The sequence below is a fragment of the Lagopus muta genome, chromosome 2 (genome assembly GCF_023343835.1).
Source record: "Lagopus muta isolate bLagMut1 chromosome 2, bLagMut1 primary, whole genome shotgun sequence".
In the NCBI taxonomy this organism is placed as follows: domain Eukaryota; kingdom Metazoa; phylum Chordata; class Aves; order Galliformes; family Phasianidae; genus Lagopus; species Lagopus muta.
In genome coordinates, this window is record NC_064434.1 from 82974215 (window position 1) to 82997934 (window position 23720).

The window sequence follows — 23720 nt, forward strand, 5'->3', positions numbered from 1 at the left end:
TAGTGCTCGTCCCTCAGAGCTCTATCTCTTGGTGGCTAAGGTGTCAAGTGTGGTCTGAGCTCAGAGGCCACACAGCCGCCTAAAAGGTATTTACCGGAAAGCTGTGCTGGCATAAGATAAATTGTGAATTTAAAACAGTAACAGGCCTTATAGGGGTGTTTGTTTGCTTAGCTGCTATTGCTTTGGAAAGTGCCTAACTCAGACTATAGAGCTACTTTTATCCTGAGCCATCCAGAAGGAGACCATAATGATATAGTTATATATCAGTAATAAACAGTTCCTCTGCCATGGACAGAGAAACTAGCACAGTGATGCACTGGTGCCAAGCCAGATCAAGGCAACAAAATTTATAGCAGCTATTATCCGCTTGAGGTATATTTACGGCTCCCCTTCACATTCTCTGATATCTCTGAATCTGACAATATTTGTATATTCATTCCCACAACATTCCTGTAGGTAAGGAATTTGCAAAACAAGGAGCCCAATCCTGGAGCCTCTCCATGAAGTGCGGAGCAGGATTTGGAAGTGGGGAAACTTCAGAGTCTCTTCAGCAGTTACAGATACATGTAGGAAAATTAACCAAATAACGTGATGTAAATGGTTGGGCTACCTACAGGGTAACTCCTCTGGGCTGGGCCATGCGAGAGTTCAGACTAGCTGATGACAGTGAGTTTTTATCACTGTAAAGTATACCTCAACTTGCAACCTAAGCAGTCCTGACCTGAAATGTCCTGATGCAGAATGGTTGGAGGGAAAGGAAAATGAAAGCACTCTAAGCCTTGAAGTTGATAGTAGTAAAGTGAAATAACAAGCAAGGTTGTAAAACCACAGGTTTGCTCACTCTGATTTTAGAATATTCCTTAAGTTCTGAACCTGATTCCATGAAACCTGGTTTATCATCCATTAGCTTCAGAAATAATTGATCTTGTAGAAGAACATCAGAAGAGCTTTATATGGGATATGGGCTGAATGAGACGACATTCTGTTGTTCAGAAAGCTTTCACAAAGATATAGAAAGTTCATACTTTCATGCCATTTATATCCGTATTTTGTTTCGTGAAATCAATCTTTTTGCACCCTAAAATGAAAATAATTCTTCTGTCCTTCAAATGCTGTGACCTTCAAGGGGAAGGAGCCCCTGAGCAGAGCCCAGCAGACAGGGCTGGCTCACAGGCTGAGTGCTGCCCACAGGTTTGCTACTGGGGTCTGCCACTGGAAATTGCTCTTCTATGGCTGGTTGGATGGCTCTTGGGCAAGCATGGCCCCAGTTTTCCATCCTGCTCAATAATAATTATTCATAGTTGCCTTGGGGGTAGGGGGGAGGTGAGTTTAATTAATACTTCTGGAGTCCTTTGAGATGCTTGGATGAAAGGCAGTGTTGATAGACAAAATATTTTCACCGTGACTATCCAATGAGTGTCCTCTGCACTTCCTCCGCAGCAGAAAGGGTTAATTAGAGCCAGAGGAGCCTGCCAGCCACAGCAGCTCAGGATCATGCTGGGTCATGGAGCCCATCCCCGGATGAGGGGAACTCCTTCCACGCTCATACCTCAGCATTAGGAGATAATGTACTTGCGTCACACAGGGCTGTGTCGCAATCATTTCCTTTTCCCCGCGTTTCCCATCTCCCCTGCCTGGATGTGTTTTGTAAAGCTGTGGATCTGTGCTGTGCTGCTGGGGACTGTGAGGCCTGTGGCTGGAAGTCCTTGGTCCCCTGGGGAAGCACTTTTCATTCATAGATAAAAAGCTCTCTATACAAAACCAAGATATTAGCACACTGTGACCCGCAGGTGAGGGAGGTCTTCAGCGAGCACAGCACTGCTGAGCTTGCCGGCAGGAAACCAGCTGCGTTTCCTGAGCAGGTCCGGAGCACCACAGTTTGCATGGGGGGGAAGACACCGATGAGCAAACCCTGCATTCAGCATGTGCAACATGGCCTCTGTATAAACATTAGGAAAGTTCAGCCCCCACTTGGGGAACCCTTCTTCAGACTTTTGGGTTGGAAATTAGCACTGATGACTTTAGCTAAGTGGAGCTTGGTGATGATTTTGTTTTCTGAATGCTAGGGTTTTACCATCAAAATTGTGAGTCAAAGGTCACAGCACGTTTTGCGTGCTTTACCCTTCTCCACATCACAGCAGCTAAGGGTACCCAGCTGGGGCTCACTCAACACCACATCAGCCCACAAAGATTAAGCACATGCAGCATATGAGTAAAACCTTTGTGCTTGTACAAGCTTTGTGCTTGTAGCTTTCAGCTCAGCACAGGACAAAAGCTGTTAGAACCTGCTGTCCTCAGCAGAAGGGGCAAGAAGAGCACTCCAGGGAGTGTCGCTGCATTGGGCACCCACACGCCTGCAGCCTGTCTGTCTGGTGACAGGGACACTGCCTGTGTAGGGAGGTGGCAGCAAGCAAGTTTCCACTGGCCGTTGTATTTATTTACCTCCCCTATGTGCTTTTTAGCCAGATGGGGAAGTCTGCTTTGCCAGCTTCCTCTCTCAGCTCTAACACACACCGCGTGTCCGGTGTGGTCAGCCTGCCTGTGGCTCACCTCACAGCTCTCTTCTCACAGAGTGAGTCCCTGGGCTTTGCCGTATTGTTTTTTGCTGTGACAAAGCATGGGGATCTGCTTGGCAGCCCTAATCCTTGTGTCATCCTTCCTTGCAGGGAACTCACTCTCCCAGCTGAGCATCTCTACACCTCCAAGAGCTCCCCAAAACTGTAGAACAACAAGGCAGAAAAGAGCAAACCCAATGCTCAGAGCTCTGCATGCTTTCTGTCCGGCCTTCACTCAGGAAAAATCCCCACCAAAATCAATAACTCGTTCTCCTGGGTAGGAAATACTGAAATCTGACTCACAGGATTTTATACCACACTTTCAGATGCCTCTGTGTGCTGAAAGGCAGCATCTCATGCCCCAGCTATCTGCCCTTTGAAGCAGCCTGAAGAAGGAGCGTGAGGGTTTCTTAGAACATTAAAAGTAGTAGTGAAAGTCACAGGGCTTTTTTCCTTTATACAATTGAAGCTGAATATGAGCAATAAACCTCCTGATTTCTCTGGGGGAGGAGATGTGACGTCTTGAGGTAAACCACACATCCCGTAACTACCACTGTGTTGTTTGTAAGAGCTGCCTCTCCACAGAAGTGGCAGAACTGCTTTTCAGCAAAAGTCACCAAATTTTCAAGGGGAACGATTCCAGTCAGAGAAAGACCAGGCAGCAGAAAGGAAGAAAATTCAACCACAATAAAGCTGCCATTGAACCTGAAAGGAAAAAGACGTCAGCAGCCCAGGCAGGGGCTCTCCTTTTCCTGGTACCTAGTGAGCTATAATTATGTGGAAAGAAGCCGTGGGTTGGACTATTACTTACACACTAACTTTTGTAAACCAGAGCCATGACGTCAAGAAGGAAGAGCCCCCTTCTCTCCAGGGCTTGTTGGGACCTGGGAATTTGGGACGGTACCTCAGAGGGTGTCACAGGATGTCCCGAATCACCTATACTCCTACGTGATGCTTCTCATGAAATGGGAGCAGGGGCAGTGCTGAAGTTAGGATTTTGTTGGGCAAGGACACTGCATCCCTTTGGAGGGACTTTCCTCCAGAGGAAGGGTACAGAGGTAGACAGAGATCTTCAGCTTCAGGAGAGGGAGGAAGTTCAGAAGGACGTGGTCAGAAACGGTCTAGGTGCTGTGGGAGCAGAGCTCCAGCACAGTCACTGGGAGAGACCTACATGGGATTGAAAATCCAAGGGAAGTATAACATTGAGCTCCCAGGCTGCTCAGAGACCCATGGAGGAGAGCTGAAGGGAAAGCTGGCACTGTGAGCTGCAGGGAAAAACTGAGGGAGCCTTGCTGTTGAGTCTGCACCTGGTAGAGTTTGGGGTGAGCAGTGATCTCGTGGAAATGCCAAATCCCTCTGAGGTGCAAGGTCTGGCCCCTCAGTGGGTATGGGAGGGAAGGGCCAGAGCCAGCAGGATGGAAACGGCAGCCCTGAGGACAATCCGTGGCCCAGACGTGGGGCTGCTCCAGGCCTCCTCGTCAAACTGTGACGAGGTGGCCAACCAGAGTCTAATGCAGGGACAGACACTGGCAGAGCTTCTCAAGCCCATGCTAGGTCATGCTCCACCCCTCATCTGTTTAAACAAACATTAGCAGAAGAGCGAGGTGGCCAAGGAATTACTATAGGCAAGGTCTGAGGTGTGCATCTGGTCTCTCTCCAAGTCTGTGACCGAAATAGAAGGCTAAATATATCTGCAGTTGAGGACTGAGGTGTGCTGTCCAAATTAAATAAGGATATACAACCCAGGAATGGCACGGGGAGTACTGGGTTAGGCCTCATGCTCACAGGCAGGTCTGTGCTGAGGCAGCACCTATGGCTGCTTTTTGGAGCTGCTGCGGCAGCATCTCCCTAATTCTCCCTTCAGCTCTATGAATTTTGGCCCCTCACTCTGCCTTCCAACAATCATTCTTAAAGCAAGCTGGGGGAAAAATGAGAACAATTGTTCATCTTGATGCAAATCCCATTCTTCTTCTCACTACCTTCCTGGTAGAGAAGCACAACAACCATCCTTCAGGTCTATAGGCCAGGAGGAATGTCTTTTGGGCATCCCAGCACTGACCGCATTCTCCTGGCACTGGAGGCAAAGCCCACCTCTGCCCATGCTCCACAGAAGGTTTGAAAGCTCCTTTCAGTACAGCAGGACCTGGAGGAACTGGCAGGATTGCCGTGGCTGGCACCAGGGCCCTTCTGCACCTTCTGGAGCTGTGGCCACCAGGCTTTTTTGCAGCAGAATGTCCCCACGGTCAGCCAAGTCACCAGCGGTGCCCACAGTGTTGATGTGCGTGCTCCTGAGCTCCCCAGCACGCAGGGATGTTAGGTGGCTGAACCTACTTGTGCTGTTTTAAGGGTTCTGGCAAACGTTCAAGAACAAAAGCTAAGACAGCCAGTTCTCATTTGTGGGCACGTCCCTACATTTCAATGTGGCAAACCTTGTGATTTAGCAAGTGAGAGCCTTCTGCCCCAGGGCTGTTAAAAGCTTTTTTATTATTACTGCTATTAAAAAAATAAAAATAAAAAGAAGAAAACAAACCTGTCAAGACTTCCAAGAAAACACAAGCAAGACTCGAACCAGATTTCTGAATATGCCCACATGTAGGGAAAACTGCAGGCCAAGAGCTTGGTCCTTTGAAAGCTGCTGGGGGCTTTTTGTGTTTTTTTTTTTTTGACATGTTTGTGCTTATGAAGAAAGGAAGAAGGATTGCCAGAGGCTTTTGCTGCCATTGTGAATAACGTTTAGTTCTGATACCATTTCATGCTTTTCTCTCAAAAGTGAGTACCATGCTGTCTGAAGTGGAACACGTTGGCTCATAGGACACCACTCATCAGTGGAAAAGGACAGATTTAGAAAACCCATTCATAACAGTTTCCACAGCGGCGGGCCATGGAGGTGCTGAGTGGCAGGGTGAGCCTGAAGGGCGATGCACCCAGCCGTCCCCACATGAGGGAGGCAGCAGGGCTCTGCAGGCCTGTGCTGTCACGAGCCCACTCATGTCACGAGTGGCACTGTCCTTAAGTGGCAGGAGAGTGACCAGCCACTTCTCTGAGGCTCTAGGGCTGTTTGTCCTTTGGCACACTTTGTCCACTTTCTGGCACTCAGGACATCTGCCTGTCTCCTTTCTGCAGCTGCCACGTCCTCCCTACTCCCATCCCCAGTATCGTGGTTGTTGCTTTTCTCAACCTGCACCAGTGTCAGTGCTGGAGCAGGGGCACTTCAATGGGGCTGGGCTGGGTATGGAGGAGCCCTCAGGTATTTATTCCTGTGCAGACAGGAGCAGGAGACACCTCTTCACTTGGACCTCACCACTCTAGCTGGTAGGGAGCCTGCCCCTGGAGACCTGGCTGTGTGGGTCAAGCTGGGCACCTCAAGTGAGAAAAACAGCATGGGTACCATTCTCCTTAATCCATACACACGGTGATGTCAGCAGCAGAGATCTGTGGCATGCCACCCCGCTGCCAAGCTGATACCCAGAAAGCCACGGAGCAATCTTCCTCTTTGTTTTACAAATAGGTACAGCCTTTTGAAGCAGTAACATATTTATTGCAAGAATGAAAGACAAAAACCAGAAGTCTTTGCCAAGAGCAAGTGAAATGGGCATGCCTTTCAAACAGCTACCACAGGACCGATTACCTTTCCAAGTAATTAAACATTGTGAAAGGTTATTAACGTGCTGATAATAGACAGCTTTGCAAACTGCCAGCACAGCACGATCTAGCAGAAGGCACTCAGCAGAGAGATGGAGCCCTCACTCCCTGGGGGGCTTGGCAGAGCCCCAGCACCCCGAGAGCTGCATGTAACTCAGCCGGGCCTGGCTGGATGCAGCCACTCCAGACCCACGTCTGAACAGTGGCAGGGATCTCCCGTGCTGGCAGAGAAGGGAAAGGTGGTCCGTGGGCATCCTCCCAGTGTTCCCCCAGGCAAAGTAGCAGGTGTCTGCCAAAGCCTGGGCCTGCCCATACAGGTTACCAACTATAGTTGCTCTTCAAACCAACTTGCATCCACAAACATCTCTTGCTGTGAATCCTCTAGTTTTTTAGTGTGTGTTATTAAGCCTGCTTTGAAAGTGGGCTAAGCTGTAGGGTGGGTTTGTGGCAACCACACAGGTGGGGATATATGTGGTGATGCAGATAGGGATGCAAGTAAGGATGCAGGATGCAGGAAGGAATGCAGGTGGGGATGCAGGCAGGGGTGTAAGATGCAGGCGAGGATACAGGCAGTGGTGTAAGATGCAGGCAGGGATGCAGGATGCAGGCAGGATGCAGCTGGGGATGCAGGATGCAGGCAGGGGTGCAAGCAGGATGCAGTCGGGATGCAGGCGAGGATGTGGAATGCAGGCAGGATGCAGGCAGGATGCAGGTGGGATGTGGGATGCAGGCAGGAATGCAGGACACAGGGAGGATGCAAGCAGGAATGCAGGCAGGATGCAAGCAGGAATGTAGGATGCAGGCACGATGCAGGCAGGCATGTGGGATGCAGGCAGGACGCAGGTGGGATGCAGGGTGCAGGCGGGATGCAGGATGGAAGGAGGATGCGGGCAGGACGCAGGCAGAACAGAGCCAGTGCCTTCAGAGAGTGCTGCGGCTGCTGGGCCAAGGAGGAATTGAGGGAAAGGAAGAGGCAACAAGAGTGTTTTGTCTGGATCAGCTCCTCGGCAGGGGGAAGGTGCGTGGGTAAACAGTGGTGCCACTAACTCCAGCACGGAGCTGCCTGACAGAGACAGCTCTTGTCCAGAGCAGCCACCTCCTGGCCATCCCCTCAGACCACAGACGGAACAGCTCTGCTCTCCGCGTTTCCATACATAGCACCGAGGGGAAGAAGGCGACGGCAAAAGCGCGGGTTGTGGTGGAAAGATGGAATAACATCCTGGGCGAGAGCATCCTCGGAACTCTCAGAGCTGCCTGGCATCGGGCGCGCTCAGGATGTTTTGCTACGCTCGGTGTTGTTGGTGTCATACTCTGCATTACATTAAAAGAACTTTGCATGTGGGTCGGGTGCACCCCCAGCTTCCAGGTCACCCCCTGCTCCCAGAACGCCAGGAGCCGGGCGGGAGGTCACTACGGGATGCGTTTACAACGGGGCATCTGAGGAGTGCGACAGTCTCCACCTCCCGCTCCGAAGCGTGCGGCGGGGTGAAAGCTACCAGAGTGCCACCAGAGCAACAGCAAACTGGGGAGCTCACACGTTCCCGCCGTCACTCTCACAGAGGGCCCCGGGACCGCTCTCCGTTCGCCCGGGGTTGGGGCAGGGACGGGCTGGGCAGCGGACAAGCCCTCGCTTGTTCCGTTGGGTGCGGGGAGCGCCGTTGCACAACGGAGTTCATTTTTTACATTTTTAGGGGATACTGCAAGGCGGCGGCGGAACCCGCGGGTTGCCGAGCACCCGGTGCCGGTGGGCCCGCGGCGTTGGAGGGCGCTGCCCCTTTAAATCGCGGCGACGCGGAGCAGGGAATCCCTCTCGCGGCGCGTCATCCGCGGCAAGGAAACCCGCGCTGGCGTAGTGCGACGCAAATGCCCATTTTTGGAACGTGCGACAGTGGACGGCACCAAGAGGCTCCGGCTGGGCGGGGGAGGGGGGGAGAGATTAACGGGAACCTACCGGCAGCCGGCGGGCGCGAGCTGGGGGCGAGCGAGGGCAGAACGCGGGACGCGCGGGCCGCCGGCGGCAGCTCGGAGCGGCACGGAGCCGGGGCGGAGCGCGGGGAGCGCCGCCCGCCGCCCGTCCCCACCCGCGGGGACAGGTGGGCGGTTCCGGGCCGGGGGGGGCGGGGCGGTAGCGCCGCGGGTTTGACGTGTGCGGGTGCACATGGTGCGGCGGCGGCGGCGGCGCGGGGCCGGATAAACGGCGCGTGGGGCCGGGCGCTGCCAGTGCCCTGAGTCACGGCGGGCACCGCGCTGGAGCGGCATCCGCGGCTCTGAGTCACCGCGCGCGGGAGCGGCGCTTTTAGCGAGGGGCGTTCGGGGGCGGGAGCCGCTCCGCCCGCAGCCCCAGGGCCGGGGCCGCGCCGCCGGCGGGGCGAGTTCGGGCGGCGCGGAGAGAGAGGACGCAGCGCACGGGGCTGCGCCCGCCTGAGCCCCGCTCGGCTCCCGGCAGCGCTCCGCCGCCCGCTCTCCCCGTAGATTTTTTTTTTTTTTTTTTTTTTTTTGTCGGCTTTCTGTTTTTTTTCTTTTTCCTTTTTCTTTTTTTCTTCCCCCGTCTTCTTCTCCCGCTGCGGACTCTCCCCCTGCTGCGGAAGGCGCGAGGCAGAGCCCGAGAGGTCGGCACGGAGCAGGGGGCGGGGAGACGGCGAGGGAGCGGCGGCCGCGGCGCGGGAAGGCGGGGACGCGGCTCCCCCGGGCCGGCCTCGGACCATGTACCAGGACTATCCCGGGAGCTTCGACACCTCCTCCAGAGGCAGCAGCGGCTCCCCGGGACACCCCGAGCCCTACTCCGCCGGCGCAGCCCAGCAGGTAGGGCAGGCTCTGCCCCGTCTCTTTCGGGCGGGGTGGGCGCAAGCGAACGCGACTCCGAGGCTGGAGCCGCGCGATCGCATCCCTGCGGTTGGGACCCGCGTGGGTATGGGGGGACCGCGCTCGGAGCTCCCGTCGGGGCAGCGCCCCTCGGCAGCGCGGCGGTCCCCGTCTGTCCCCCTTCTCTCTGCCGAGCGGCTCTCCGAGCGGTCCCGCGGCGCTCCGGGCCGTCACCCCTACGGAGCACACGCGCGGCCCGACTCTTATGCCCGCGGCCCCCCAGCGCTCTCTCTCCCCGTCCTGCTGCCCCGGCTCCGTGCTCCGGCTACGGGCGGTGCGGGGCTGCGCGCTTCCGTCGGGGCCGCTCCGATCGGCGGCTGCGGAGCTCGGGCGGTGAGCGGGACGGCGGGGACGGGAGCGGCTTCCTCGAAGCCGGGCCCAAAGGGCGCGACGTTCCATAGCCCGTCTTTCCATTTTCTTAAGAAAACGTTCAAAAATAGGTTCTTTGCCTATGTAGCTCCAATCCACCACTTCGGTGGAAGACGTTACACAACCGGGGCAGTTATACAAACCGAGGTTATTTCATAACTTGTTTACATCGGCCCGCCTCTCCCCACTCTTTGGCGTTTTCAGAGTTGCGCTCCCCCCTTTCTCCCAGTACTGTTCTTTCTCGGGTGGGTCTGCGCGAACGGTCTGGCGGCGGGAGCGCCTTGCCGCCTCCCATCGAGAAGCCGTAGGATCGTTATGAAGGGGGAAAAAAAATTAGAAAAACAAAACCAAAAAAAAACAACAAAACGAAAAAGTCTGCTCTTAAACTTTGCCAACCGTACCAGCCCGTGACATTCCTCACATTAAAGAAGTTTTACCAGAAATGACGCCGCGGTTCCCGGCCGCCTTTGAACGCATCTCGCGGGTGCCCTCTGCGGGCCGCGCAGCGCCGAGCGCGGACGTCTCCGTGTCCGGGAGCGGGATCAGGCGCTCCTCCTGACAGCGGCCCAATGCGGCCCCTCCGCTCCCTCCTCCGGCGCGTGTCCCGCCCTCGGCACTCGCCCGCAGAGCCGGGGGGTCTCCGGCTGTGCCCGGAGTTCGGGCTGGCCTACGGGCTGCTAACTCTGTTTCTCTCCGTTTCTCTCCTTTTCCTTCATGTGCTCTGGCGGAGTCCGTCCCCGTGTGTGTGTGTGTGTGTGTGTGTGCCACGGCACAGCCCGGTCTCTGAAGTGGCGGACACGGGCTCAATAAGGAACTTGGCAGGAGCAGAAGGGTTTTCTCGCAGAACGCAGGCGATATCTCGAGGCATCTTTCCCTTGGTCCCTGCAGATGTTGTAGATTAGGATCGCATGCGAGCGCTGCCTTCCCTCAGGAATGGGGCTGTTCTGCTGATTCCGGGTTGGGCAGATCTGCAGGGCTTTATCGCCACAGAAAATATGCATTGCAGAAATTTTTTCTTCAGCGTTTTTCTTTTTTTTTTTTTTTTTCTTCCTAAAGCAAGGGAAGACGTACCAGTCACATGCTTGAGTGGAAACTGTGTCTCTGGGCCAAAACTTTGATGCTTTTTAATTATTTTTCCCATACAGCACAGCACTGGAACATTTTTTCTTTCAAGTTGCGTGCCGTGCTCTATTCCCCCCATCGCTGCCTTGCCATGTGGTACACACAGCCCCTAATGGGAATAATTAGTATGCTCTCAGACTGGGCTACTTCTCTCTGATATCCCAGCACTGCATCCAGTCCTCCGAGGAGGCGTTCAGTGTGGGACAACCGTTGGGACCTTTTATTTGTTAGAGGGTTTGGGCCTGTGCTCTGTATTGGGTAACTGAGCATTAGTGAAGACCCTCTGGGTGGATTTTTGGGAAGGTATTTTGATGTGTATTTTCCTTATCTCTCTGTTTCCGAGCTGGGCATGCCCTGCAGCATGTAGCTCCCAGCAGGAGCTGGGCATGCCCTGCAGCATGTCGCTCCCAGCAGGGCCAGGGCCTCCTCGGGGCCGGCTCTGGTGAGGGAGAGCCAGGGCCAGGCTCAGCTCTTTGTGCTCCTAACAACACTCCTCCTCGCTCCTTGTTCTGCATGTGTAATGATACCTGTGTCCGCGGGTTGCTTGGGTCGGGTGGAGAGCAGGAGCAGAGTGCGTGCTGTGCGTGCGGCCCTGTGGTTTGGCTGTCGCCCAATCTGTCCGTGTAGATAAGGAGAGCTGAGAGCTGGTGGAGGAGTGCCCCTGGGAGCAGGAGCAGTGTGTGAAGAGGTGGGCAGGCACACGGGCACGGCTGTGGTGAGCTGTTCTGGCGGGATGGCTTGGTTATGCAGGCAAGGTCTGGCCGTGTCGGAAGCACACCATAGGGAAAATCCAGCAGCAGCCCCGGTACCCTTATCTAAAGGCTCAGCAGTGTGCCTCCTGTTTAAGTATCTGGGGAAAACATTGCTTCTGGAGAGTACATAATGTGGGCTTGGGGGAATTCTTAAGATATTTTGAGGGATGAAAAAGGAAACCGGTGGCAGTAATGGGGCATGGCACAGACAGGCTGTAGCCAGCATGGCCTCATGCTTTGGCCCAAAAGCGAGCAGGGAGAAGTGGCTGAGCTGAGCACCTTCCTTTGCTGTCCAGGAAACCTGTGCTGGGGGTGCAGGAACCTTCTGCTTGAAATAAAGGGATGTTTGCCAGTGGCTCCTATGACATTCAGATGATGACAGTCACTTGATTAGTAACTTGGGGCTGACTTGTGTCAGATGTTTGTATCTTACATGGCTGATTTGGTGATGGGTCTGACTCTCCTGGGCTCTGATGAGAGTCTGTAGCAGGTCAGTGAGTGGAGGCTACAGTGGTGTGGCACCACCACAAAGATCCTTTCCTCTGGAACACAAATGCTGTCTTTGCATAGCAAAGCACCAAAAAATCTCAATGCATTGTACAGCCATATCTTCTAGTATCCCTATAAAGAAGGCGGGATGCTTCTTTCTCTCTGTTTGGGTGCAGGAAGGCTGGTGGTGGCACAGGTGGGTAAAGGTCGTGGAGGAAGGCACTCGTGGAACTGGCAGCAGAACTTGCATCTCTTGATGCCAGCACCTGTAGTTCAACTTGTCTTGCACTTTGTGCCTACTGTGAAGTTCAGATCTCTTCATAATGATGTGATGGCTGTGGAATCACTGAGCCATTCTCTTGTGGGCAGTGTGGTCACAGTCTACACTGGGCAGAGTATAAAGAAGGGGATTTTCCTCAGTAAATTCTTCTGAGGTGTTTACAGTGCTCAGCTCTGGTCCTCCGTTAGCAGAGCTCATGAGGATGGCATTTACTGATGTGTGGTGCACTTTGTGTCGGGCCCCAGCTGCAGATGAACTTCAGAGGTTCTGGTGCAGCTTCTGCCAAGTCTCAGTGCCATCCTGTCAGCTTTGTTCCCCCATTCCATTCACCAGATGCACTCCTGCCTTCTCTCGTCCTTCCTTGTTAGACTTAGGGCTATCCAAAGCTATAAAGTGGCATTTATCTGTGTTCAAACTGGATCTTCTGGTCTGCAGGCTTTGGCAGCTGGGTGTCTTCTGGATAAATCTGGCCCAGAGTGCTGTTGCTATCAGAATGTGGAACACTATTTGCAGTAGCCTTGCTTTAACAAAGCATTTGGGCATGGTGCTTGACTAGGCACACCCTGAAAAGGAAACCTGTGAAGTGCTGTCCCTTATCTAGGACACTTACCTGGGCTGAGGTCAGGCTGATGCAAGGGCTCTCCGGTCCCTAGGAGGCTGCTGTCCTGACCAGAGAGCGGGTGTTTTTCACAGGACCATTTAAATGCTGCAAGCTGCGGGTCCTATGAGCCCCTGCCCTCAGCAGTGGGTTCGGAGGCAGCTGGAGCAAGGCGTGCCTGTCTGTAAGGCCCAGTCTCACCATTGAAAGTCTCCTGATGGGAGCTCTTCATAGACAAAAGCATTCCTCCTCCCCTGCTTCCCCCTCCGGGGACAAGCAATTGTTTTCCTGGCAGTTTAGTGCCAGCATATTATCCAGATGGATTTACCTCTGTCTGAAATAAGGTGTATGTGTATTTTTGAGATCATTACCTACTGCCTTGGTTTTTACTGCTGCCTTGTTTTGTCTAGACAGTGCAGAGAGCTGCAGGGAACTTGTCCGATCTCAAACCTAAGAACTGTTTTATAGGCTGCTATTAAAATACATATCCTTGCATGTAACCATCCTGGGGCCGGGCTTCTCACACTGTGTGCGGCAAGCATAGAACCTCTGAGCGAGAGGTGAGCTGCTGTTCTCTCCATACCCAGCTTCGTGCAGACCAAGCAAGGATTTTGGGGGAATCCTTTGGTAGGAGGCTTTGCTCTGTTTAGTAATGGCACTTCAGAGCCCAAGTTTCTCTTCCTTTTCTTTGGATTGAGTGAAGTGTTCTTCTAGAAACTCCTTAAATTCCCCTTTTGCTCTGTGTTGGAAAGACCTGAGGAGGTGAGGAACAAGGATAGGGCTGGGTGAGGGCATGGCTGCTGCGAGAGAAAGTTCCCAAGCCAAACATTTGGCGCTGGGCAGACCAGGATGCAGCAGGGGCCAGGGCCAGCAGTGCTATGTTTACTTTGGGCACTGCTCTGGTCCTTGCTGGGGCCACTCCTTGGGTCTTATGTGTAGCTTCTGAGGATGTGTCATGTTCTGCTTTCACTGACAATTTATTCTCTCTCCCTCCCTGCCTTTCCTCCTAGAAATTTCGAGTAGATATGCCAGGATCAGGCAGCGCTTTTATCCCCACGATCAACGCCATCACAACCAGCCAAGACCTGCAGTGGATGGTGCAGCCCACCGTCATCACCTCCATGTCCAGCCCGTACTCTCGCTCACACCCATACAGCCACCCGCTGCCACCGCTGTCCTCAGTGGCCGGACACACAGCCCTACAGCGACCGGGTGTGATCAAAACCATCGGCACCACAGTGGGACGGAGACGAAGGGATGAGCAGGTAACCATGTAGGGAGGAGGATGCAAGGCAGTCGATGGCGCGGGTACAGATTTCCCATAGGGGAAATGTATAGACAAAGGGAATCTCCCACTGCCCTCTCACAGTGTCACCCCTGGGGTCCCCCCATGGGGACAGTAGAGGTCTGCCCCACGCTCTGTACCTCCTCTGGTGTTTCTCAAGATGATGCATAGTGTGAGCTGCACAGTGCTTTTCTTGCTGCTTCCTCAGTGTGTGACACGATTCAGCCGATCTCCATCACAGGCCTTGTGACACCAGGCTGCGTTGCGGCTGGGTTTCAGGAGCAGGTGAAACTCTCAAGTTGAGCCTTGGGTTTCAGTCTGAGTGTTTCTGCTGCTCCAGGCAGAAGGAAACCCCTGAGCAACCGGAGCTTCACATAGGTAATTCACAGAACTGATGCCTAGATTACATCAGTGGGTGTTTTCTGTTGGCTCTGTGACCACCTGTGCTGCTCCAGTCTCACTTTGGGTGATACAGGTGCCAGCCAGTTTCATGCAGGGAGGAACAGCTCCCCAGAACACATCCAGTCTCACAGAGAACCTTCGGGATGCTATGATCTACACCCCTGACCCTCACCCTGACCTCTTCACAGCAACAAGATGGGTATCCTCCAGGTGCTGCCATCCTGGTGGCGTTCTCATAGTGGGGTGGGGAAGCTGGTCCCTCTTCTGCCCATGCCTTTGTAAAGCCAGTCTGAAATATCTGAAACTCCCCAAATCGCTCTCAAGCAGCAGTTCTGTGGGTTGCCACAGAGAAATGTAACAGGATGTGCTGTGCGCCCTCAGTGTATGAGCACACTGCTGCGTGAGGCCTGTTCCCAATAAGATGCAGCAGCCCTGCTGTTATTTCTGCATCATCTGCTTGGATTCACACTCCCAATTATTTTCTGTGGTGTGGATCTCTAAAGGACCCAATTGGGATCTGAAAGGCTCACTGCAGGCCTGTGTGTGCTGGGCAGGATAGGTGCTGTCCCTTCAGCCAGGCTCAGCCACCTACCATCCCAGCATACAGGGCTGGTTCCAGTGCTGGGGGAAGCTCTCATGAGAACCAGGGGAATAATTAGCAGAGACTAATTTGTTTGACAAATGCTGCCTCTGTGTTCACAAATTGGCCGTGAAGAGATCACCATATTCTCTGGTTTATTTGTTGTTCAGAGTTATTTGCAGAAGGATGCCTGCCAAGCAGTTCCTGGCCTGTGGCTTGTTTGCAGGCCATTTGCTATGGGTCAGATTCAGATCCAAGTCCCTTTGATTAGACACGTGCTATGGCAGGACCCAGACTGTGTGCAGTGACTCTTTGGCTCAGGTTTCCACTGCTGGTGCTTGCCTTTTTGGAAAATGTTGTGTAACGTTGTAGGAAAAGAGCCTGTCTTGATGAATGGTTCTGCCAGTGACTGCATGCATGGGGTTTGGACAAGCGACAGCTATAGTTCGTGAGTGCAGCAGGGACACCGAGAGTGCCAAAGCAAACTGCTTGTAAACAAATTTAGTGCAGCTTACAGAATATGCCATCTGAGACCCATTATAATGTAAAGCATGCTCAGATTCACCTCTTCAGCCCCATCTATGAGATTGTTTTAAAAAAACGTAACTTCTGAGATAGGTAACTTAAAATTGACTGAAGGCCTTGAGAAGACTCATTTTGGTCCCAATGTCTTTCAGTGAGATCTGTGCTCCTGAAAACCACACACAGAGACCTGGAATCATCCCTGAGTTCATGTGCATGTCTGATGCTTTGCCTTATGGATACAATTGCACAAATATACTTTATCCTGCATACCTACAGGCTGCAAATGGAGCGGTCAGAGCCATGCTGGGTGTTCCTGCTGGGGCTTCTTACGGGGCTGAGGGTACTAAAACCCACAGAGGGAGGTGCTCCTGTCCCAGGACAGAGCGCCGTTATCTACTGGTAGAGGAGCTCTCAGGCCCAAAGTCTTTGTCCCAGTGTCCCAACTAGCAGCAGAAGTGCCTCTGTCCCTTAGTGTGTGCTCAGAGGTGCACTGCCTGCTGGTGAAATTGTTGCCACCATGCAGCAGAGTCTGAAAAAAGCAGAACAGAGAGAGGGGAATGCCCAGTGGCTGAAGTAAACTCCCTGAAACTGTGGAGATCAAAATTAGGGAAATGAACGAAACCAAAACAAACCAAAATGAGGTTAGAATAAAACTAATGCAAAAATGAAAAGACAGCAGGAAGATAATCTTGTTTGCAGTTTTGACATCTATGAAAATACTAAAACTGAAAGCTTCTATGAGAAGAGGGTTTTCATTTTTTATTTTGTTTATTTACTTTTTTTACCAACAAGCACCCTGCAGAGCACTCATCTTGGTTTTGGGCTCAGTCACAGCAATGCCAGAGTAAGGTCAGCCCTGAGCAGAGCAGGACGTGGCGTGGGTGCCTCTGGTTGCCACTGCTGGGGTTTATAAGAGCTCATCTCAAATCCCCAAAGCTAGGCCTGACCTCACCAGATCCTGTGGGCTCCTGCTCACTTCCTCTGGTGTCGCAAGAGTGTAACTCTATGGGTTTCTACGGAATCACTCCTGACTTATATCAGTGAGGATGTCAGCTGGCCTCAGGAAGCCCTTGGTATCACTGGAGCCTTGCTTGCTGATGTGAAAAGCAGTCTGTTATCACACCGAGTGCTTGAAAATCTGAGGTCGGATTTTGGGGTGGTATAAATAATTGTTGCTTCACAGACATCGTGAGAGCTCTGCTGATCTCCCTCTCTCCCCCCACCCCATCCCCGACCTTCAAGTTAACAACTATTTTTGTGTGGGAAGCAGCAGATATTTTCTTTCAAGAAAGAGGCGCTTACAACATCACACTCTGGTTTTGCTTAATGTACCACCCAAGTTGTGAAACAATCAGAGCATCTTTTATCTGTTTGGCCTTGTTGCAGATTCACTGTCCTCTTACACAATCTCCCCCCGCTGCTCCCCACTCTGCCTTCTCCTCACCCTTGTGCTAAGACCTGGTGCTAGCAGAGATACTGGGTGCTTTCATCTTCTGCTGACATCAGTGGAGAGGGGGAGTGCTGAGCATCCTGCTGGATCAGGCCTTTTTTTCTTTGTGTTGCGGTTAAATCTTCACAAACTTCAAGGGATGCCTTGCTCAGATCTGATTGTGGGTTTTCTTGGCACTTGCCCATAGCTGTCGCCCGAGGAAGAAGAGAAGCGAAGGATCCGGAGAGAGAGGAACAAGCTGGCAGCTGCTAAATGTCGTAACAGGCGCCGAGAGCTAACAGAGAAACTCCAGGCGGTACGTGCTCTGCATGCATTTCTCCCTCCTTGTTGCCTGCCCTTTGGACCAGCTTGCAGGGTGTTGCTCTCTCTCTACCAACCTATCTAGGGAAGATGCTGTAAAATGCATTCTGCCTTCCCCTTCCAGGACTGCCCAGTGGCATTGCTCTTGTGTCAGCAGTGGTGAGGGCTCAGCAGCCTAATTTCTTCTCACTGGCTGCCCAAAACATCCTAGGAGATCTCTTCCCATACAGCCTGCTGACAAACATGTATCTCCCTATTCCAGGTCTCTTTCTGTAAGTGGAAATAAATGTGCTGTGTGCTTCAGATGAAACCTTTGAAAGCACACAAGACTCTAGTATCACCTGAAAACAGGAGAAAGTGAAGCAATGTTATATGTGCTTCTCTAAGCTACATCCTTTAGACTAACCTGTCTCTGGTGGGCGTAACTGATGGGTGTAACTCAAGGGGAGTAATGCAAAGATGTATGGTTTGGTGCCATAGGGGAATAATTAAGTTAAAGAACGTAGGGATGAGTGCAAGAACTGTGGGGTGGATAAGACACTGGCTGAAGTGTAGACAAGGATGGGTTGCATTAACAGAGTCTGTAGAGATTCCAGCGCTTCTCTTCAAGAAGCAGCCTGGGCTTGGTTCTGTTCGAGCTTGTTGAGAATCACAGCTGCGAAAGCACATCGGTGAAATGTGCTGCTGACTCAAATCTGGGAGGTATTCTCAGTGCAGGGGAAGCTGGACAGCCTATAGGAAGAATTTAAGGATTCTCATGACTAAACTAATATAAGTGAGAGGAGTACAAACTAGGAGGACATATCCTGACAAATTGAGGGTGAGTACTTTTGCAAGCTCCTCACACAGGAAAATACTAATTGCTCACAGATTGACTATGAGCCATCAGTGTTACATGATCGTGGGAAAGGTAAATGGAGTAATCCTGGGATGCATCAAGGGATAATACAGTGGAGATGAAAGTGTTAATCTTTTGCACAAGTCACAGGGGGGCCTCATCTGGAGTATGAGATACTGAAAGAAAAAGAAAACAGTTGAGAGATAGCTTTATACTATCTGCATCTAGGAAATGAAAAGAACATGATTTAACCTTAATACAAAACCCAATGGTAGAGGATCTGAGTCCTCTCTGCTAAGGTGTCTCTCAAGTAGGTAGCAAGGGAGAATAGGTGTTTAAGCCACAGAACAAGACGAGAGTTGTAGGAACCATCCATGAAGTAACAAAGGTGAGCTCATGAGAAGACCATTTATATCCCCTAGATTGGTGAAGTCTGGGAATAGCCTTCAGGTAGACACAGGAAGTGCAAAATGCTGAACTAGCAGATACTTCGTGCCTTGCTCGAAGAGGCTGGGGTGTATCTGCCCACGTCAGCTGGGAGCTGGACTTGATGGCCATGTTCTAGGTCAGGAGCAGTGCCAGAACTTCAGATACTTACTTATTCCGTTTTTGTTTGCAGGAAACTGAGGTGCTGGAGGAGGAAAAGTCAGTGCTTCAAAAAGAGATTGCTGAGCTCCAGAAAGAGAAGGAGAAACTAGAATTCATGCTGGTTGCTCACAGCCCTGTGTGTAAAATCAGCCCTGAGGAACGTCGGAGCCCACCAACCAGCAGCCTCCAGAGCGTTCGGACTGGAGCAAGTGGAGCAGTGGTAGTGAAGCAGGAGCCTGTGGAGGAAGAGATCCCATCTTCCTCTTTGGTCCTTGACAAAGCTCAGAGGTCTGTCATTAAGCCCATCAGCATTGCTGGAGGTTATTATGGGGAGGAGGCACTCAACACTCCCATCGTGGTGACCTCAACACCAGCCATCACTCCTGGTTCCTCCAACTTGGTGTTCACCTACCCCAACGTCTTGGATCAGGAGTCTCCTCTCTCCCCGTCCGAGTCCTGCTCCAAAGCTCACCGGAGGAGCAGCAGCAGTGGTGACCAGTCCTCGGATTCCTTGAACTCTCCCACCTTGCTGGCATTGTAATCCCCTGAGGCCCCCCATTGCCAGTGTGTTACATCCCCCGCCCAGCTCCATGGGGAGACCTCTCCATGGGATTAGAGACAGGCACAGGATCGTTCAAGCACAAGGGCAGCAAGAACAAGAATGGGGAAATGCTGCAGCTCCAGGAAAGAGAGCGAGGACCAACGCCAGCTCCCTGGAGGCAGGAAATGGCAAGGGTGGGACTGATGCACCAGGACTGATTGGAGAGGGCAGTGTCTCCTCTGTAGGGTCTGCCAATGGAAGTCTCGTCTCGGCACCATAGTGGACTTGGGGAGCACTCCTGGCCAGGACTGAAAGCGAGCTGCAGACAGTTGCTAGCCATCCCTTTCCTTTGTGAATTGATCTGATCGGTTATGCTCTGTGCTTAGATCTTTCTGGTTAGTTACCTTACAACTTCTTCTTTCCCCCTATCTCTCTCTGCCTATCATTTCCAATGTTGTCGATCCTATGACATTTCATCCAGTTGATCTGTACTCTAAAGTCTTGTTAGGATCTTTCTTGGGACAGGCTGTGGGAAACATGCACGGTTGCCTAGCTGGGAGGGGGATGCCTGGTGAGAGGGGGACCAAGAGGAGCTAAAGGGCTCAGTGGCAGGGGCAGAGCTCATTATCTGTGACACGGACACCATGAACGGAGAGAACAGGAGGCTCACGTGGAGGACTTTTTTTTCTTAACAAGTAGATATACTTATCCCCTTGGGCTCCTCAAAAGCCAAGTTAGCATCTCAGGGCCGAAGTGGCATCAGAAAAGCTGCTGAGTTGGCACTTAGCAGTGTTTTTGGCAGGATTTTAGCCACAGTTTGGTAATACCAAATCTGCTGCTGGACTTGTGTAGTTCTCCTGGGCTGCCCGTTCTCTAGGGAGTATTGCATCTTCCTTCCCATCAGGGCCCCTGACTCAGATGCTGGTATCTTCCTGTTAGTAAAGTTGTCCCCTCTCCTTGGTAATATTTGCAGAACATACTACCAAAAGAGGTAGTGCTGTGGAGACTGGCAGTGGTTAGGAGGGTGAAGGGATTTTGTTGTGCCCTTGATGACTTTCCTTGTTGGGAAACACGGCGGCACGCTTCCACACAGTTGATACTTGCTGGTGGAGTTTGCTCAGAGCTTCTCAGTTTCCAAGGCTGGAGGAAGGCAGGAGTCCAGCCTCCAGCACAGCACAGGCCTTGAAGCACTCCTGACCAGGCAGCAGTGGTGTAGCTGAAGTTCTAATAACATCTGGTGTGACAAGTTGATATTGGAGAAAAATCAGTTATCATTTTTTGCACCTCGGTCTCTGGCTTTTGTTGCTTTTTTGTATTTGCAGTGTAGTTGATCTGGTTTTGCTGGGGTTGACTGGCCTAAAGACCAAAAGCAAATTAGAGGGCTCTTCCACCAACATTGGGTCACTTTCTTCTCCAGCGTGTGGGCTTGGCTTCTAGTACTAAGTGCTCACAGATGGTAAAAGTGCTGAAGTTCACTGCTGAGAACAGTGATGTGTGAAACTATTCCTGCTTGGAGCCAAGCTCAGTTCCCATAGGTGTCAAGGCACTGTTGAACCATGAACTTGTGCACGTGAGGATAGCTCTGCTTGCCAGTTAAGCTGCTTAGGGGATAGCTCTTTAGTCCAGCCTGTTGAAGCAGTGATGGCAGCTATTTATTGTGAGATTTTCTTCGTTATTATTGTCTTTAAATTGGTGGAAAGTTGGGAATTTCTTGGTCAGGCTGGACCTGGAGAAATAAAAATGCAATGACAGGGTCAGTGCTGTGAGATGCTGAACTGCTGCAGCTCTTGCCAACTCTACTGGGAATTAATAGGGCCCAGTCTTGTGCAGGCAGACCTTTGCTCAGGTGGTCTGGATTCCCTCAAACTCTGGTCACTGCCTATTCCTTTAATCATTTCAAAGGGACACTATTTGGCTGTTTTTTGTTTGTTTTGTTTTAATTATTATTATTTTAAACCGAGTTATTTGCAAGAACTGCCAGCAATAGAAAGACGATTGATCTTTCTCCTTTGTAAAACTGATTCAATAATACAGGATTTTTCTTTGTTGCTTAAACATTTCCATTGTTACTCTAGTGCTAGAAGTTTCAAATTGAGCTCTTTCAATAACCAAAGTTGATAAAGGAATTCTCCCCTCACATGATCATCAAAACTTTTTTGTAATAAAGTAGAGGCTTTATGAAAAAATCCTTAGGTGTGGCCTTCCTTGTACTCTATCCCCACATCTGCCAGCCCACAAATGCCATCCTAGCAACTAGAGATGTTTGTTATCACATTTGACATAGTCCTTCTCTGATAGCCCCAGATTGGTCTCTACAAGTTACCTGAGAGGTTTGTTTTTTGTTTGTTTATTTGTTTTTCCCTAAATTGACAGTTCTTATGTCAGGGACTCGCCACTCATCCATACCTGCTCCCCATCCCCATGGGAGAGGCATGTATCCCAAGAAAGTCAGTGACTCCTACCTTAGCTTTTGCTCCCTGAATTGTTTCTGGAAGGAGCTGCAACTGGCTCATGCCCACTGCGTGTTGACCTGTCATTGATCTTCTCAGTAGTAGGACAGGAACATCCCCTTTTTTGTCCTGTGATACTGGTGGGGAGCAATTTGAAACTGCCCTGAAAAGACAATCACTTTCTGCTACTTGAAAGAGCCCTGAATACCTTGTGCCTGCCTGTTCTCTCCCTCAAACCTCTGAGAGGATGTCTGTGTTGGGCTCGCTGGTCTTCTGCCTTTTGTATTTAGTGGATCAGCATTACCTTTGTTTAGTTGCTCGCAGACAGGTACAGCTTGAAGTCTCCTGCTGTTTTGTTCTGGCCCTCTGTAATTCTTTACAGGTTTACTGGTGTGCTTTTGGGAATTGAGTGTCTTCCCCACTCCACAAACTGTATTTGCCTTGAGTACCTTCCCCAGAGATTCCTAAATGTACAATGTCTCCATGTTCTTCTGCCCGTACTGGGGATGTTGGGTCAGTTTCTGAGCAGAAGTTGTGGAAGTTGATAGAAAAAGGCCTTGGGAATTTCAGCTGGTATTGAAGTGACCCCCTAGTGACTGGCCCAGTGAAACATCCAGCAACATCTGAAGTTAATCAGTGCCCAACTAGGAGTGGCAGTAGCAGCTGCTTGAAGGAGACGCTTGGCTTCCAGGCGATGTTCAGCATTCCAGTTTTGCCCTCGTTTTTCCTTCCTCCCTCCCTGGTTGTGGCACTGCCTTCATCCATTCCTTTCTCTTAGGTGTGGAGATGGGTTAGTCTCAAACTGCTTGTGGTGTGATGGTATTTGGGACCAACCTGCTGGGGACAGTAGCTCTCTGTTGTGTTTTTTAATAATTATTATTTAAATGATCTATTTAGTTCATCTGAACCTTTAATTTTGCTGCTTACTGTATGTAGGATCCACCTGGCCTTTATCCTAAATGAAAAGAAAACAAAAACAAACCTAAGACACCTCTCTCCTCCCTGGTATCTTATTATTTATTGGCAGGCAGCCGTTCTGTGCCTGCTCCAGCAGATCTGCCCGCCATTAATTTAACATCCTCACAACTTGCATTCCTGGTGTTTGGTTGTTGCTTTTCTGCTTTTTGTTTTGATTTTTTTTTTTTCCTTTCATTCCAAGAAAGACTTCTGAAATGTAAGAAATCTTATTGTTATGACACTTAGAAGTTCATTTTCATTAGGAAGGCCAAGTCAAACATTTTAAGAGGTGAGGGGAACAATCTACATTTTATTTCTTATTTATTTATCATGTTTACATCTTTTTTTTTTTTTTTCTTGTTCAAGACTTGGATATAATAAAGAAAGCATTAAAAGTATTCCAATTTTCTTCTTTTTTTAGGTTTGTTTTTTTTTTTTTGATTCTTTAAATAAAGATTCTGGGCTTCACTGTCTGTATTAAATGTAAAAAAAAAAAAAAAAAAAAAAAGAAAAAAAAAGAAAAAAAAAATGTTTCTAAAGATGCATTATCATTCCTCTGTGAACAGTAGGTGGAGTTGAGGAGAAATCTCAGAATACAAGATAATAATAAAGTTCCATACTGTTTTACTTAATTGTTCCCCTCCTATCCTGTATGATTAAAGGGTTATTCCACTTTCTTGTTTGTGGTTACTTGATATTAAAACCATATTAAAATGTGTAGAAAATAAGTATCCAATTGTTTTTGCTCAGTGAGAGGATAAAATGTTGTATATATCTTGATATACTGTGTAGTTCAAAGTAACATCAATAAGGGATAGTGCATCTTTATTAGAGCGATAAGTTACTAGTGTCACTAAAGTCTACTTTAAGATCCTCAGACATAAAAAGGGATTCTGGTTCCACGTCCCTGGGGAAATGGAAAGCATCGGTAGCATTTTGCTGCTGCACAGTGGGTGTCAGAGATGGAATTGAGCCTCAGCGATTAGTATGCGACCATGAGGATTGTTGAAGGTTTGGGGGCACCATCATCTTTTTTTCCTCAAAAGTTTTCGCTCATGGGTTTTGTTTTGTTTTGTTTTGTCTGCAGTGGAATAGTTTCTGCCAAGGAGGTTCTTAAAGGTGACTACTGAATTGG

General features: G+C 50.7%; 2 protein-coding genes across 2 annotated transcripts in view; both read left to right on the forward strand.

The window, feature by feature from the left end:
* The first annotated feature begins 8368 nt into the window (after positions 1-8368).
* On the forward strand, positions 8369-23034 carry FOSL2 (FOS like 2, AP-1 transcription factor subunit). The gene is made up of 4 exons (XM_048936849.1): positions 8369-8999; positions 13680-13934; positions 17099-17206; positions 18669-23034. Exons 1-4 carry the CDS (start codon positions 8901-8903, stop codon positions 19176-19178), a joined length of 972 nt encoding a protein of 323 aa, XP_048792806.1. The 5' UTR covers positions 8369-8900; the 3' UTR covers positions 19179-23034.
* Positions 23035-23580: 546 nt separating this feature from the next.
* The window catches only part of PLB1 (phospholipase B1), a 98902-nt gene continuing 98762 nt past the window's right edge, over positions 23581-23720 (forward strand). Inside the window, exon 1 of the mRNA XM_048935732.1 lies at positions 23581-23596. Coding sequence (XP_048791689.1) covers positions 23581-23596 — 16 coding nt within the window. The remainder of the gene's footprint in view (positions 23597-23720) is intronic.

Excerpts from the sequence above, each read along its gene's own strand:
- FOSL2 (XM_048936849.1), top strand. The coding sequence starts at position 8,901 with ATGTACCAGGACTATCCCGGGAGCTTCGACACCTCCTCCAGAGGCAGC. Across the intron at positions 13,935-17,098 it reads GGAGACGAAGGGATGAGCAG|CTGTCGCCCGAGGAAGAAGA; the intron begins GTAACCATGTAG and ends ACTTGCCCATAG. Across the intron at positions 17,207-18,668 it reads TAACAGAGAAACTCCAGGCG|GAAACTGAGGTGCTGGAGGA; the intron begins GTACGTGCTCTG and ends TTTTGTTTGCAG.